Source organism: Alosa sapidissima, chromosome 20 (assembly GCF_018492685.1).
Source record: "Alosa sapidissima isolate fAloSap1 chromosome 20, fAloSap1.pri, whole genome shotgun sequence".
Taxonomy (NCBI): Eukaryota; Metazoa; Chordata; class Actinopteri; order Clupeiformes; family Clupeidae; genus Alosa; species Alosa sapidissima.
The window spans coordinates 26,707,622-26,724,626 of record NC_055976.1 but is presented as its reverse complement, the minus strand read 5'-3'; the positions used below and the strand labels follow the sequence as shown (position 1 = coordinate 26,724,626).

Sequence of the window (17,005 nt, the reverse complement as noted above, 5' to 3'; positions counted from 1 at the left end):
GTTCAAATGGGGGGGGGGGGGGGGGGGGTCCAAAGGGGAAAAAAAGAACATGATGCTTACATGATGCATGAGGCTTATGGGGGAGTCATTGAGGATGAGAGCGTGATAGAAATTTACCATATGGCGCTCATACATTCAAAGATGGAACAAAATTAGGAGGCAGACATACTGTATCAGTAGTGTGTGTGTTTGTGTGTTTATGTGTGTGTGTGTGTGTGTGTGTGTGTGTGTGTGGGTGCTTGTGTGCGCATGTGTGTGTGTGTGGGGGAGAAAAACCAGTAAGTGAGGGTGTCGTGTACAAAAGTCATTTAAAAGAGCTGCACTGAACAACTTTTAACTTCTGGGTTCTTGGGAATTTCTGTACTTTAGACAGTTTCTGCGTGTACAAAAAAAAAACATTGTCCTACTTCTAGGACGTAATTAAATACATTTAATCAATTTGGAAACGGCGGTAATAAAACAAAGTTAAGCTAATTACACAGTCCGTGGGGCAAGCTATTAGTTAATGGCACATAGGTCATTATCACGTCACTGGGGCAACAATGCAATTTGTAGCATAACAATTAGCCAAATTCACCTTCCGGGTCTCACAACTTTATTAAAACACAGTTTTTTTTTTTATTATGATGAATTTCCTCTGTGACCAATACAAGCCTCCATGGCAAAATTATATTATCCATGAACCCTTCCCCTTAAATGAGAACAATACTAAAAATCATTAATAAAGTAATACAATTTTAAGTAGAGCTAGGTGAGCTAGGGAGAGCGAGTTAAGAGTACAGCCACTGGGCCAGATTGGCTGGCTGATGCAAAGTTGATTGCATTGCCAAAAGCACCCCCCCCCCCCCCCCCCCGGCCCCCCAAGAGTGGATTTGGCTTTGGCATGTGGCGGAATGAGGCCTTTTGAGACTGTGCCACTAGGTGGCCCACAACAAACCACTTTCTCTGCGTATAATGCATGCCATGTAAACAACGAAGGGAGTCCGCGCCACATGCAGCGTTGCTCAATCCCTTTAGGAACAAAGGATACGTCTGCTTTACCCAATTACACCATCTGCTCCTGAAGCCTTTTCTACCCACTTAGAGGGAGGGAGGAGGGGGGGGGGGGGGGGCTGCCATAAAAATACGATAAAATATTTCTTTGAAGAGGGGAAAAGAGATGGAAAACATAACAAAAAAAGAACTCGGGAGCCCAATCAGGTTTTGCTTTAATTGGTCATAATTACTGACAAACAAAGGATCACTTGCAGCCTGGCTGGGCTGGCAGGGAACGCAGGCCACCGTGCGCCACTAAACAACTCATGGCAACCTCATGTCACTCTTACCCTGAGTGCTTGGCAGCCGTGCCACCAACTGCTCGATTGTGCTACTTGTACTGTTCATCAACGTTTGCCCAAATTTAATTCCCCCCTTTTTTTATCTGGAGCGCTCTGCATTGGAACAGCATGCTAGGTCACTCATTTTTACAGGGAAACGAGAGCTCTCTCTCTCTCTCTCTCTCACTCTCACTCTCTCTCTCTTTCTCTCGCTCTCTCTCTCTCACTCTCTGTGCAAAAATTACTGCGCTCAGAGCTCGCATTCAGCAACATAATGCTTTTGTGATGAGCGAATCAGTCTCACGCCAAGCATAAAATTACGCATAAACTTTTTTAATAAACTGAGATTTACTTGTTGCCGCTGAAGAGAAGCTTTACATGTATTGCAAGGGAACTAAGGGAGCTTTAAAACTCAATCCCCCCCTTTGTCTTCCAATGGTTACATATTACAGTCTCAGTCCTATAGATCAGCACTTCAGCATACCGCGTAGCCTCTTCGAATAATGATAACCATGAATGTGAAGGGCAATGGGCTCTCAGTGAACCTCAATCATAATATTATCACATTACTGCCTATTATTGGCTACTTATAATTGCTGCATGAAAGCAAAATTGCTAACACGGAGCAGTGTGAATGTAAAACAGTACCCTCTCCACCAGCACATAAAGCTATTAAGTGCTATGACACATCAAAGTGGTAAATGTTCTCCTTGCTGCTCTGGAAGAGGTACAAAGCTAGTGGTCTTCACGTAGCACTGTTGGGCTGCGTCTGGAGGATAACTTGGTTGGGCATTGACGAAACATCATCCTCCACAGTGGATTAGATCAGGGGAGGAATCCGGCCCAAAATGGCCATCTCCTGACAACTGCCTGGGAGTGCACAGTTATTAGGTACATGCCTGAGGTTTTGGGCTATTGCTGTGCCCTCCTGGATTCCAACATTTCAAGCAGCGAATCCCGTAGTTGAATATGGCCGCTTTGGCCAGGACAGGCCTGTTTTTAATGTAGCGGTCCCAGGGCAGAGACATAGCGAAGAGCGGGACAGTGAAATATTACGGTCTGAAGAACAGCTGTAATGCTATTTGGCCTGCTTTCCATGCTCTGTTTTGCCACATGTTTACTTACACTTGAGCGAACACACATATTTTTGCCCTAAAGGGCATAAAAGCTTGCCCGAGATCAAATAGACACAGAGCAGACGTTTCAAGTCACAGGGGCAGCGCGGGACCAAAGCGCCATGCTCAGCCCAGCATTATGAAACAAGCTCTGCCGAACAGCTCGTGGGCGTCATACTGAAAAGAGCCGGTATCTTAAACAGAGACCTGGCTATGTGAAGAAATAGAATGAAAAAAAAAAAGATATTTGTCTCTGTTCAGAGTCGGTCGGCCGCCACCCCCTTTATCTTTCATTGTGGGGGAGAGAGAGAGAGAGAGAGAGAGGGGGAGGGAGAGATGCTGAGTCTGAAGGTCTTCATCCACTTCTTCCTCCCTTCTCTCTATGCATCATGGGATTGTTTTTACCACTGGAGTGAGATATAAATATGTTCCAAACGGGAAACCTTGGGCAGTCAGTGTCTGCATTCCAGACCTTATCTGTGTTTTTCGCTTAAACATGCGCTGCTGATGGAATCTGACTAATGATGTTTGGGTCAAATTATTCTGACTACTATTTCTAGCCACATTTCAACAGAACTTCACTGCATGCTGCACACACACACACACACACACACTCACTCACTCACTCACTCGAACACACAGAGAGTCACTTAGGCAGTCTGGCAAAAGAGCATTGATGTACTTTATCTCTCCCTAAGCCTCTCACTCTCACTTTCTCTCTCTCTGAGAGAGAGAGAGACACACACACACACACACACACACCACATTAAAGCCAGTACTGCATGCTCATCATAGTGAGGTCTAGCCAAGAGAGCAAGAGAGTGCTGATCCTCACCCACTTCCTCTTTTCTTTCCTTTGTCTAATAACTCCTCTCTCTGTTATCTTTCTTTCCAATCTCGATACCTCTCTCTGCAACTCTTTGTCTATACACTGTTTCTCTGCATCTCAATCTAGCTATCTGTCTTGCTCACCTCTGCATGACACACACACACACACACACACACACACACACACACACACACACACACACACACACACACACACACACACACACACACACACACACACACACACACACACACACACACACACACACACACACACACGGTCCTGCCCAGGCATATGTATGATTAGATCCAGGGGCTCTAATCCCGAAGCGACCCAATTACTCTACAGGGAGCTGACGGTGATGCGCCCATAGGCTGGCCAGGGACGGCTGCAGCATGACCAGCTTCCCTCTCCCATCTCTGGCCTCAGTGGAGAGTCAGACCTCTCACAGCTACAGCTAACAAGTCCTGCTGTCCTGCTGCAGGAGAGAGCCTAGGCATTAGCCAAGGAGGGACTGCCATGCCTAAAATGGCCTTTCTCCGTGGGTTAGTTGCCCAGGTACGGGGATTAAGTGCAGAGCTGGACTAAATCGAGCAGTCGGAGTAGTGATCTCCATTCAGCAAAGCCCTGGACCCTGAACGCAGCTTAATCCCAGTAGAGAGCACTGAGGGAGGCATGGAGACGTTCTTACATCACCATTGAGAGAAGATAAGTTCCCAAGTGGCAAAGCTGTCATGGAAAAAAATTCACATTTGTAATAACAAATAACAGTCTTCCGGCCTCTGTGAGAGATTTTGTACAGGCGGTTTGAGTAGAAGCTTTATATGAGGGTTCAGGAATTTTTTTTTTCCTAGAGGTTTCTATTTCCTGGGTGAAAGAAACTGCCTTAAAGGACAGCTTAGGTAACACCTGATGATGTGGTGTCTGTGTGAAGACTTTGCTTTTCATTCTTCACCAATGCAACTGCCTATCATACATTGCATCATGGTGACCCCAGGTCTGCCTTACACCATGGACATCAAACAAAGGTAAAGAAAAGCTAGATAAAAAGCAGCAGACCTTGACAAGCAGCTGAGTCAATAAGCTACCATGCATTTTCAGGGGAAAAAACAACCACAAAAGGCCTTCAACAGCTTTTCAGTCACACACAGCACCATTGACATCGCCGCTCGTGTTTCAAGCCCTTGCGATGTCATTGACTGGCCGAAAAACACTTAGTGTTTTCAACAGGCTGCGCTCGAGACACGCAGAGGACAGCGTCGCACTGCTGTCAATCTTGAGCACACAGCCACAGGTGCCGAAAGCTCTTCATTGTCATTAAACCACATCTACACGATGTGGTAACAATTGCCAGCCAACAGGCAGTGCAGTACTCTTTGAGAGACACACCACAAACCTCACCTCTTGAAAGCAGCCCACACCTCATAAGGCTTAACTGTGCAGTGCAGTGCAGTGCAGTGCTTGGGGCAGATGCAGGGGGGGCCGGATTAAAGTTTAATACAAATGGACCGTCAATGCGTACTCTACTCTGACTGATTGGCACGTGTGTGAGCCAGACGAATCAGTGATTTCATAAATTACTCTAAATTAGTGCCAGAGATAATGGGTACATTAGCAATAAGACAAGCCTATTGCAGCTTGAGAGCATTAAACTGTGAGAAAATTATCTCATAGTGACCACCCCTACACCCAATTGTTTTTTTTTTGTACATCTAATTACCATTTTGTGTTTGGAACATCTAAAACTAATTCTAAAGGCCATTTTTGTTGTTCTACGCTACAGCGACTCAGCCTCTCTTGACCTTATATTTAGTGCTCTTCTAAAAACAATTGCTACCATCATCCTCTCATGACACAGAGCCAGACTGAGTCAATTTCAGCTCCAGAGATTCCCCCTCAGGAAGCAACAAGACACTGATTGCCAAGCGAGGGAGAAAAAGTGATACTGAAGACTCAACAAAAAAAATTCCAGCATTGCTTCTCACCAAGGTGACAAGTTGTTGGGGTTTGCAAAGTTCAGAGATCAGCCACAGTCACACTTCGGTGTAGAACTAGAAGTGTGTGAGTGGCGTGCAGCCTAAATCTGTGCAGATCTTCTGCTGACTAACTGTGCCAGTGGCAGCCCTCAGCTGTGCAGGAAGTGGGGTCCCCTCCCTCATGCAACCCCCACCCACCAAATACAGTCTCAGTCTCACACACACACACACACACACACACACACACAGTGCTTTGTTGATTCTCCAAACCCCAAACACCCAGTTCTTTGTGTCAGGGAGAGACACAAATTTCATTTCCCTATATTTAGTTGAACAAATCATCACCTTGACAAAAAAAATTTGCCGCCAAGTGGGTTTTGCAGGGTAGCACAATGCATGAGGAGAGGAAAGCGTATGGAAACTGCATCCTTCTACAGTACGTAGCTCTGAAAAGAGAATCAATTGCCTTTAAATGGGGAAAGAATGTCTGGCATGTCTTCCTCTGGGGCTGGCGCTGTGGCAATGTTGACATTTCCTCTAACCAGAAGAGTGCTGTGGGAAGGAAGCACAAGGGAGAGAGCACTGGTCCACTGGCGGCCTTTGGACTCTTACTCCACGTGACTCCGCTCCCCGCTCCCCCGCAGGTTAACTTGTTTATCTGGCACTTTTCACAGACTACCGTACTGAACCCTCTGTGCTGGACGGGTGCATTAGCGTAGGCTCTCGAGACGAGGAGTCAGCATGTAAGTTTGTGTTTACAAATCCTTATCGCCGCGCACGGAGCGAGTGCGAGTGAGGGCGAGAGAAATTTCGAGGCCTCTGTCCGAAACTCGAGCCCACAGAGACGAGGGGAGGACATGCTGACAAAGGAAGCATTCATGGAAGGGCCGCGTTGACTGATGGCCAAAAATATCTGTTTGAAAAGGGGTGATGTCAGACCCAACTGGCCTGTCCCGCCTCCTGGCCGTGACTAAAGAGCGCACAAACCACTTCCCCTCTCCACTTCCTGTGAGCCGAGTGCGACTCACATGAGACCGGTTTCCTGCCATGCGGCTCGCAAGTCTCCTAGGCTTGTCTGATTCTAAAGGTCTCTGTCATGAGGGAGAGGGGACTAAGTGAATCATTAGCCAAAGTTGGAAAATGACAAGCACTCCACATGCGAACCAGCTGCGAACCAGTCAGGATCTGAATCCTTGACCATCCGTTAAAGAATGTGTGGTGCACAAAGCAAAGGCACCTTTCAAAAGACAACATTTCAACATGACATTACGTTTAAAAGATACGGTACAAGATAAAGTAGAAATGCCTGCAAAGGTGTGTTGCTGCAATGTAGCTTTAAATGGAATCAATTCAATGAGTCAGACCAGAGACGGATGCCAAACTCCTTCAGCTTCACGTAATATGGATACAGCCCAGTTCCAAGGGCTTGACTAGAAGACAACCTGATAACCTGAGCCCACATGAGTCACCCCTAAAGAAATAATACCTTTTTAAATGATCCAGATGGAAAGTGTTTCACTACACTGACACACATAGCCTATATTATCCTAAGGAGTTACAAAGACATCCACGAAAAGCTTTTATTTCAAAGTCTTTGACATTATCTCACAATGTGTTTCACTTCAACTTCCCATCACAAAAAAAAAAACTTTAGGCAGGCTGTGTCTTGAGCTTATTAACACACAAATTGTGAGTGACAAGAAACCCCAATGAGCCAAAACTCAAATTAAAACAGGAGGCACACACAGTGTGGTCCATATACTTTCGATGAGCTGAAACTCAGCATGCTGACAAAGAACAGCGCCAATTAGAGTAGTCAGTGATGACATAATGTCATTACATATGGCTGAACGATCTGGAATAAAATCTGTTCTGTGTCCATCAAAAAGACTCCCCTGGCTTGCTAGAACAAGAACCAAGGGGACTCGAACTGCGTTCAGGTTTCAAACATCAATTCATTTTCACATTCAAACAACGGCCCACGTTACTGTACATCTGAGACAATATGGGGACTTCCCGTCTTCACAAAGCCTCTCTGCAGCCACAATAAATGCTCATCTCTCTGCCTCTTGGAGCATGTCTGCTGTCTATGAGTGATATCTGCAGTAAAGTAAATCGCCCACAAACACACGCACAAGTCGTGTGTTTATGCAACAGTGATGAAGATACAACGCAAGTCTGTTACCTCATCAGAGGTCATCTTTGAGTAATTTTGTAACCATTGAAAGTTTGAGCTAGTGTTCTTTTTTTCTTGCTTACTGGCATGTGCAAAAATCAAATAAATAATATACACAATATCACTAAGCTTTTGTTGAAAAAAAGCTGTAAAAATATTGTCACAATGTTTTCTTCAAGAACCTAATCTAATTGCAAGATATTTTTTTTCAGTGATGGATAGTAGGCCCACACATGTAGGAATGCAGAGTCTTCTTAAGTGTCTTAAATCTGCTAATTCTTTAAAACAAGCAACGCCAAACAAGTCTTTCATCGGATGTGCACGGTGTTCATATTGGACATGCTGTAACTGTCTGCAGCGGCAAAGTCTTTGATTAACCTCAACTCAACAGTCAGGGGGGGGCAAAAAATTTGAAAAATCCTTCATGATTAAATGTAATGGGCAAGACACACACTGTCTACTGGGGGAAGTATGTGCTAATTACAAATTGCATTCTGGGCATGGAGTCAAATTTTGATTCTGTCCGTTTTCAAAAGGAGATATCTCATGTGGGTAGATATGTCATGACATCTCCTGTGATTAGGGTTGGGTATTGTTTGGGTTTTATCCGATACCGGTGCTAAATCGATTCTTTTAAAGGGACACCAGGCAAGCCTGATGCTTTTTCTCTACGAAACTAGTGTTGCACGGTGTATCGATACTAAAAAGGTATCACGATGCCTTCACAGAAAAAACGATACGATTTCCGACGTTTTTAGAATCGATACTTTATTAAAATGAACGTTCTGTGTCTGCCTGAATTGCTGCTCTCACTGCTCCTTGCACGCATCTAGGCAAGTGGGCGTATCAAGCAGGCAGCTCTGAGTGAGTGAGTGCGCAGCCAACGTCAACATACAGTAGTTCTTTGCCGACCGTCCTCGGCCTTGTGGATAAAACAAAAGGTGAAGTGAAATCTGCAACTATTTCGGATACATCGCGAATAGTGAAGGCAAGCCATCAGGTACACAGAGGCCCGTTTGTGAAATATGTTTCAAAGTCATTTAAAAGCAGTAGGCTACGCATGGAACTTGGCTAAACACCTCGCAGACATATCCCAACATTTTTGTTCAAAGAACGACAGGTTAACGAATATGCTATAGAAAACACGACTACATGGTTAGTGCCAAGTTCTTCTCTTCTGTTTTAGTCTAGCCTAAGTGAAACGAGTATGGTTCTCTGGGATAAAGTGAACCTTCCTTCATCAATGAATTTTGAATTTTGTAAACAATCTATTTCATGTTCGGTCAGTACTACTGGTAATATTTGTCATGGCATGTAGACTGCAATTTGTTCAATAAGTATTGCCCAGATGTAGGATAGGCTACCCGAAATGCGCTAATTAAAGCCCACAGCATATAATACCACCAAAGCGTGTTGAGTCCTAATAATAATAGCGGGTTATTGTTACGTGGTAGCAAATCATGTTATCAAAGAAATAGACGTAGGCTAATGTAGGAATGCGCACAGACATATTGCAACAGGTAATGGTGTAGGCCTATCTGACGAAGACCTGAGTGGTTGGATAGTCGTACTTGTACACTGGGCGCAAAGAAGACTATCCTCACATTTTTCCCTTTGCAACTGTCAAAGAAATCCCATGAACACGGGAAGGCCTAGGGAAGCCTTTACTGTACATCAGATGGCCTAAAGATTAGGCCCCTCTGCATAGCATTCAGTGATTTGCATGCAGTAATTTCAACACTGACCTTGATCTAGCCTAGTTTGGCTATTTAAAGCTACTTTATTGGCAAAACACAACACAATGTAATGAACTATAACAAAAAATAAAGGACTTAAATCACACAAAGTAGGCCTACTATTTTACTGACTATAAAAATAATAATTATGTAGGAAGTTTAGAACCCAGACTTGACCTGCACACTACAAAAGTGCACAGAATTCAACACAAATGACTCAATACACTTGGAGGAGGTATGAGTCCTTTCTTTTCCAGATATCTTAGGATTTCGCCGTAGTATCGTTTCAGTATCGAGCATCGTGATATTTATGGCAGGTATCGTATCGAAGTCATAATTTTGGTATCGTGACAACACTATACGAAACTCCCCCTCGCTCGGTCTGAAGCTCTTTTCCTTTTCTTTGCATCTTCAGTCAAGGGTTTTCGCTGCTTCTTCACCGGCTCTGCCATTATACACACTTTTGCAACAATCGCTAGCGTTTCGTTAGCCTGCCTCTGTGCTGTGGATGCAGGATATAAACTGATCCTGCTTCGGTCGGCGGGTACGATACACTGAACTTGCAAGCGGGATATTCTTCCAACAGGCAGGAAGGGCGGGCGAAAGAGTCTTCATTCGCCCTGTAATGAGTCATTTAACCATATACCGACTTGAATGAAGATGAGTAATTAACACGAAAACGTTGCCTGGTGTCCCTTTAAAATTATGCTGGTGCCAAAACGGTGCCTGAACCGGTATTTTGTTTTTAAAACAAAATGCCCAAACCAGTGGTCGAAAGCATGAAATTGCTTTTTTAGGATAAATTTGAACATGAAACTGAACTTCAATCACAATGATCACAATTCAGGGCGGAATAAGAGCCCTCCGCTGCGCGTCGGGGTCCGGTTCGCCCTGTCGGGACTTATTTTCCCAATAATGACCGGCGTTCTACACATTATCCCTTACTTAATATTTTTTACAGGAAAACTTTTAGCATGATCTTCAAATTCATTGTGATGATGTATGGGCCTCGATGTCGGTGTTATGTTAGAACCGAGTTTCAGCGCCTAACCCTACCTGTGATCATCAAGGACTAGATGAATTGACATGTGAACTGTTTTAGCGCCTAACCCTACCTGTGATCATCAAGGACTAGATGAATTGACATGTAAACTGTTTCAGCGCCTAACCCTACCTGTGATCATCAAGGACTAGATGAATTGACATGTGAACTTTTCAAAAGTAAACATTGAACATTCTATTTTTATCTGAAGTATGAGACAATTCAAGGTAGACATCTGAAAAAAATGTGTAATTCATTTCAACCCAACACATGATAGTAATGTTTAAAAACAGCCAACAACACTTTGCCACAATGGTTGCAATTTGGTTGATCATTTCAGTGTTGTACAAGATCAGTTCAAATATGATTCCCATTCATAATTTTTGCGCAATTTTGCACACCATTAACAAATTAATTATGTGGATTTATAATCCACAGCTGCGCGTCGGGGTCTGGTTCGCCCTGTCGGGACTTATTTTTCCAATAATGACCGGCGTTCTAGACATTATCCCTTACTTAATATTTTTTACAGGAAAACTTTTAGCATGATCTTCTAATTCATTGTGATGATGTATGGGCCTCGATGTCGGTGCTATGTTAGAACCGAGTTTCAGCGCCTAACCCTACCTGTGATCATCAAGGACTAGATGAATTGACATGTGAACTGTTTCAGCGTCTAACCCTACCTGTGATCATCAAGGACTAGATGAATTGACATGTAAACTGTTTCAGCGCCTAACCCTACCTGTGATCATCAAGGACTAGATGAATTGACATGTGAACTTTTCAAAAGTAAACATTGAACATTCTATTTTTATCTGAAGTATGAGACAATTCAAGGTAGACATCTGAAAAAAATGTGTAACTCATTTCAACCCAACACATGATAGTAATGTTTAAGAACAGCCAACAACACTTTGACACAATGGTTGCAATTTGGTTTATCATTTCAGTGTTGTACAAGATCAGTTCAAATATGATTCCCATTAATAATTTTTGCACAATTTTGCACACCATTAACAAATTAATTATGTGGATTTATCATTAATTAGGTGGATTGTTAACTGCTGTGGATGTGCTGCAACTGCTTTTAGAAACTTCATAAATATTGCCCTTGTGCTAACACAACAATCATATTTCTGCTCAGTCATTGTGCACGTGCTATATCTAAAATAAAGATCACAGCTAGGAAATGAATCAATCAGATAACATATCTGTTTCTCATTGAAAGTAGCATTGGGGAAGCTTAGCCTACATGCCATTGGCAGGCAGCTCCATTCTGACAATGCAAACAAACTGGATTTCCAGAATTCCATGTGAATGACTTCATCGAGTTTGTCCATCTTGTTAAGGGCCAGTGTACAACTCTTTTGTGCCCCTAACAAGGCAAATTAGATTTTCTCTATTAAATAGCCACGACAAAGACACCAGTCGGAATAATACAATAAGATGGTTTACAAAAATCAGCTCCATGCAAAAACAGTTAAAAGCCTAAACTCCCTTGACATCTGATTATATACATCACCCAGAGTGAACAGGCAGTAGAATGGCCACACATACACACACACACCACACCAACACACAGAATATGGCCTTATTTGTGCACTCAACAAAGCCCCACTCCCAGACATAGTGTTATGATGTAACCCTGCAGGGTAACTCTGTTAAACAAACATGATGGGAACAGTTGTTCTTTCCCAAATCTCTTTTTTTTGTCCCTGTCAGACTGAGCCTGTGGGTGACAGGGGATTACCCCAAGTGATTTACAGCAATCCAGAGGCCACTAATAAGAGCTCTTGGCATGCTCAAACGCAGATAACCTTCATCTAATCCTACTCAACACAGACTTCTCCTTACTCCTGACTCCCTGATCCACAAGGACAAGTACACTGAGAAGGTAGGCGGATGCCTGGGCAGCAGAACCGATTAGAAGCAAAGATAGGCTAGAGAGAGAGACTGGACTGTTTGCAATGGAAAGCCTGGAAATAAAGACAAATGCATGCATTGCAGAGCTTCAATTATGTTCAAATTAAAGACTTGAGAGCTCCACCCCATAGCATGAAGGACAATGATGTCCTCCCTTTTGCACGAGCAGTGTTGCAAGAGTAGGAGGATGGGTCCCCAGCCCATTCACTGTTGGGCAACAAGGAACATGTCTGACCAGGAGTGTGTTCTGACGCATAACTGTGAGCTCACAAACGAGGGAGAGAGAGAGAGAGAGAGGAGAGGGAGAGAGAGAGAGACAGAGAGAGAGAAAGGGAGAGGAATGACATCAGCACTCTCTCAGGCAGACTGCACTAAACAGAGCGTGCTGAACTGGCCTGGGTCGGGGTGGGGACTGTTTGTGTACAAGACAGAGAGAATGAGGGAGTGACAGGGGAGAGAGAAAGAGGGAAAGCTGTTTTCATTTGAGGACAGGGCTCCAACAGCACTAGGGTGAAATAATGCTTTGACTTATTCAGTCTCATCAGGGAAAAACTTTCTTCTCCACTTACTTCCTAAACTTCTTACAGTATACACTGCTAAGACTCATGCCTTGTGATTCATTGTTACAATCATTGAGCATTGAGGTCTCTCAGAGTACACTGAAGCCCCACAAGGCCAGAGTGGACTTCAGTGGACAAGTAATGGTATGGCCTCATTTTTTCCAGCTGAGGTTGCTTTTGCCACTCACATACTCTTGCTGAGAACACACCAAGCCCTTGACCTATCAGGAGCTCCTGAAAGCCTGGGGCTACAGTACAAGGAGCCTGCATTCCTCAAGCCTAGTGGTGCTCTCTTTTATGGATGAAAAGTTTGGGAATGCTATGTGTGAAATGGTATGAGAACAATGACATTTACCTGGATGACCCTGAATCGCCTGCTGATATTCCGCCATATCCTGTTGGGGCGCGGGACCAAGGGCTACTACAAGCCCCACAACCAACTAACAAAGACACTCAAAACAATAGCTCTCTGTCAGTGAAACAAGCATGTTGATTTTGCGGAGATTAACTTCTTCTTTTCGAGTTAAAAAAAAATTGTGGTGTTCTAAAACCATCAACACATTTTGGAGGACTGACAGAGTCCTGGGGGAATCCACGTGGTCTTTTCCCCTGATGTAATCACAGCTTCGGGGACATGCTGACTTTAAATAAGACCTGGTTCTAATCCTGTAGTGGGTCTGCTAATTCACTTAACATATCCGTGTCTGTGTGTGTGTTTGTCTGTTTATCTGTTTGTCTGTGTTTGTGTGTGTTTATCTGTGTGTGTTTATCTGTGTGTGTTTGGGTGGGTGGGTGGGTGGGTGTGTGTGTGTGTGTGTGTGTGTGTGTGTGTGTGTGTAGTGGGGAGTGGCGTGTGTGTGGATTTTGGGGAAGCATTTGAGCAGATTAATGGCTGACTGCTTAAAAGGGTCTTTGGACTTTAGAGGGAGCCCTGATGGAGAAGTCACTGGACTTCACAGGGAGTCACTGGGCAATGATGACTAACATTCCTCCCTATGGTGTCAGCTCCAGAGTGAGGATGATGACTGAGAATAGTTTATGACATATAACACCTCTTGGAGAGAACCGACAGGCAGGGTCAAGCAACAATATTTACAAAACAACACTGAGACTGAGGGAGAGAGAGAGAGAGAGAGAGAGAGAGAGAGAGACGGAGAGAAAGATCTGTAGTGCTAAACCTCCTCCTATTCCAAAAGGATCCTTTGTGCGAACACTTATGACTTCACATTTACTTTTGGATGAGGACAATGTTCTGGGGTTGTTTCTAAAGCAACCACATGACAAGCCACTCTATGATCAACACTCTCAAGTAGAGTCACCCTCAAGTCACATGGATGAATCCTAGCCACAGGAGCAGCAATTTATCTAGATTTTCCACTCTTTATTGGTCCGACATAACAATGTGCAAAACTGAAAAAGTCTACTGCAAGTGGAGAAATTGTGGGAAATGGACAGGATATTATGTCATAGGCTGGGTGGTATTTGTAGATCTATAGAGATGTAGGCTAGGCCGACTCAAAGGCCAATTGAGAGACTGCTATGTCCACCCGCCTAACAAAAGCCATTTTTCCATGCTTTGAATGGATTATTAAACTTAATGACATTTACCACAAAGAAAGCACTGAGGTATGATTACAAAGTGACCTGCTCTAAAGCATATGCAGTGCAGGTTTATAACACAACTGTGACATTGGATAGAAAAAAAAGTTAGTGTAAAAGTAAGTGTTTCCACCAGTAGAGTCCTACAGTGTGTAAGCTAGGTTAGGCATAGCCTACAGTACATCATACAAAAATCCCAGAGACTGTAGGCTATAGGCTGCAAAGCAAATTGGAAACAATTTGCATGCAAAAGGGGATAGGCTACTTACCAGCTTTTTGTTTTTATTCTCATCTTCTCCAGATTTCTTTTTAGATGGCTTGTTTGGATCTTCTCCTCCACTTGCCTGATCCATTTTTATGGATGTAGTTAAAATAAGTTTAAAACGTTTTTGTTTGTTTTTTTTTTTTTTTTTTTTTTTTGTAAAATGTAACTCCTGAAGACAATTCCTAACAGCTGTCAAGTTTCTTCAAAGGCCATCCCATCCATGACACAGAAAAAAATCGTTCCCGGATAAAAAATATTCCAAGGTAATGGCAAGTTAGCCCCCAGTCAGTCAGAGCAACAATCTATCCGGTGAGACTTCAAAAAAGGTGCGGTGTCAGTACAGACGAAGCTTCACTGAAGTTCCGACAGTTTACAACTGCAACTTTGTAGTTCTAAAGAGAATGAACAAAACAGAACGTCAGCTAGCTACCTGAAGTAACGTTAACGTTAGCTAACTTGAAATAAATCTTCTATATTGCTTCCAATCACCACAATCACTGAGGAAAACATATACCCCTAGGGGGGACTCCCAGCAACCAGCGGAGAGTCTTCCTTTATTAGTAGCCTAACCAAAATATCAAAACACTTGGCAAATGTGAAGCGTTTCTCGATATCGCTAATTTAACAATCATGAACCAATGTCGTTTTAACATTGTTGCAGTTCTCCAGGGAGGAGAATGTTACACATCGAGTCGGCTATCCTAGTTCAGCTGGTCCTGACAGCAAACTTGTTGGTAGACAATGTAGCTATTTTTTTAAATGTTACAATAAACGCTAAGATACATTCAGGTCATAAACGACTCCGACTATAGCGTGAAATGTAGCGAATGCATTTAAACCCACCAAATAGGCCTACCAATATTAGACTGAAAACAAAACGCTAACAGTTAACCAGCTTTATTATTTGGAAGAGAAATTACCGTTGCTAGCCAAGCGGTTACTTTTGACACAGGAAACAGGAATGGTATCGGGGGCGGTATAAAATGTAATACCCTACCACTGACTACATTGTTTACACAAGTTTGTCCATCAAGATATATATTACAAAGACATATAATACGAATAAAATCAGTAACCTGTCAAACAAAACTCACAAAATCCCATCCAAGGCTCACCACTGCAACCAAACATGAGAGCCAGGCCCACTGTAGCCCCGCCTACCTGGATTTCCAATTTGTTTGAGCATTTGTTGGAGTGGATAGAGATTCCACTGATGATTGGCTGAATGGCTTTTCAATCTGAAGGTCGCATTTAGCGTTGTGTTGGGAAGGGAATTGCTTTTACGGTAAGGTCAGTCTGACTGGAACGACGCGCGTGGATAGGATGAGCGGGAGGATGTGAGGAGTATTTCGAGGGGGCTTGGCTGCTATTGTGGAATGGTTGAGCCCAGATTGTGTGTGTGTGTGTGTGTGTGTGTGTGTGTGTGTGACTAGTTTACTGAATTGAATACGAGAGAAGATATAATCATATACTTAAAGGTTACCAAGGATTTGATTATTTCACATAAATTATTAATGTAATCATTAAAAATAGGTCTATGTAGCTGAACTAGTTCTAGTATTGAAATGGACCAGCCACGAACAATAAACAGCCGGTGGTTTGTCCATGTGTGCACACATAAACAACTGGAAACACTTAAACAATGTTCAGTGATTTATTGAAAAATAGCAAGGCTGTATTAGCTATGCTTTTTTTTATCCATAAGCAGCACAGTGCAATTCTTTTTTGGTGAAAGTTTGGTCATCCAAATGGAGATTGTAATAGGCTAGAACATCTGAGAGTAGCCTATTTGTTTTACGAAAGACTTTGCTTAGACATTGAAGGTTCTTCCCATTTGTTTCAGAAACCAGCATTTATTGATCAAAAAAGAGGTAGTAGTGTCAGTGACTGCAAACTAGGGCTGTCAATTGATTAAAAAAAATAATCTAATTAATTACATACTCTGTGATTAGTTAATCAAAATTAATCGCATATATAATTTTTGCTGTGAACGTATTTTAAATATTTAAATTCAAATGAATCATTGAATAATCAGCATTAGTGACATTAAAGTTCAAAGACTCTTTTATTATTATTTTCACTGTTCAAATAATTGCCATAATAATCTATGATATGACCTAATATGCTGAGGAAATCAATTTAAAAGTGCTTAGGGAAGAAGTTTTTTTTTTCACATACAAGGCATTTCAGGCCACAGATATAACCTAGGGGACACAATGAAAATAAATTAACACTCCCCTCAATGTCAACACGTATTTCTTTGCATTAATGTGCTACTACAGAGTTGATGGAAAAAAAGTGATATGCAAAAAAACAAATCCGGTGATATGCAAATTCCTTGCTGCAGACATGGCAGAGGACTTCATTTTAATCAACACTTTATTTTTTATCAACACCATCAGGCCGTTTTTTAAAAGTAAATGTTCCAATCAATGATCCAGGCAGCACGTTTTCTTCTCTCTCCT

At 42.8% G+C, this 17,005-nt stretch overlaps 1 protein-coding gene across 1 annotated transcript in view; it reads right to left on the bottom strand.

Annotated features, from left to right (window-relative positions):
• diaph2 (diaphanous-related formin 2) overlaps positions 1–15,751 on the bottom strand; it is a gene marked incomplete at its 3' end in the record, with an annotated part of 154,502 nt that extends 138,751 nt beyond the window's left edge. The window contains exons 1-2 of the mRNA XM_042073980.1: positions 15,702–15,751; positions 14,545–14,932 (exon numbers count right to left, since the gene is read on the bottom strand). Of these exons, the coding sequence (XP_041929914.1) occupies positions 14,545–14,628 (84 nt within the window). The remainder of the gene's footprint in view (positions 1–14,544; positions 14,933–15,701) is intronic.
• Positions 15,752–17,005: the final 1,254 nt, after the last annotated feature.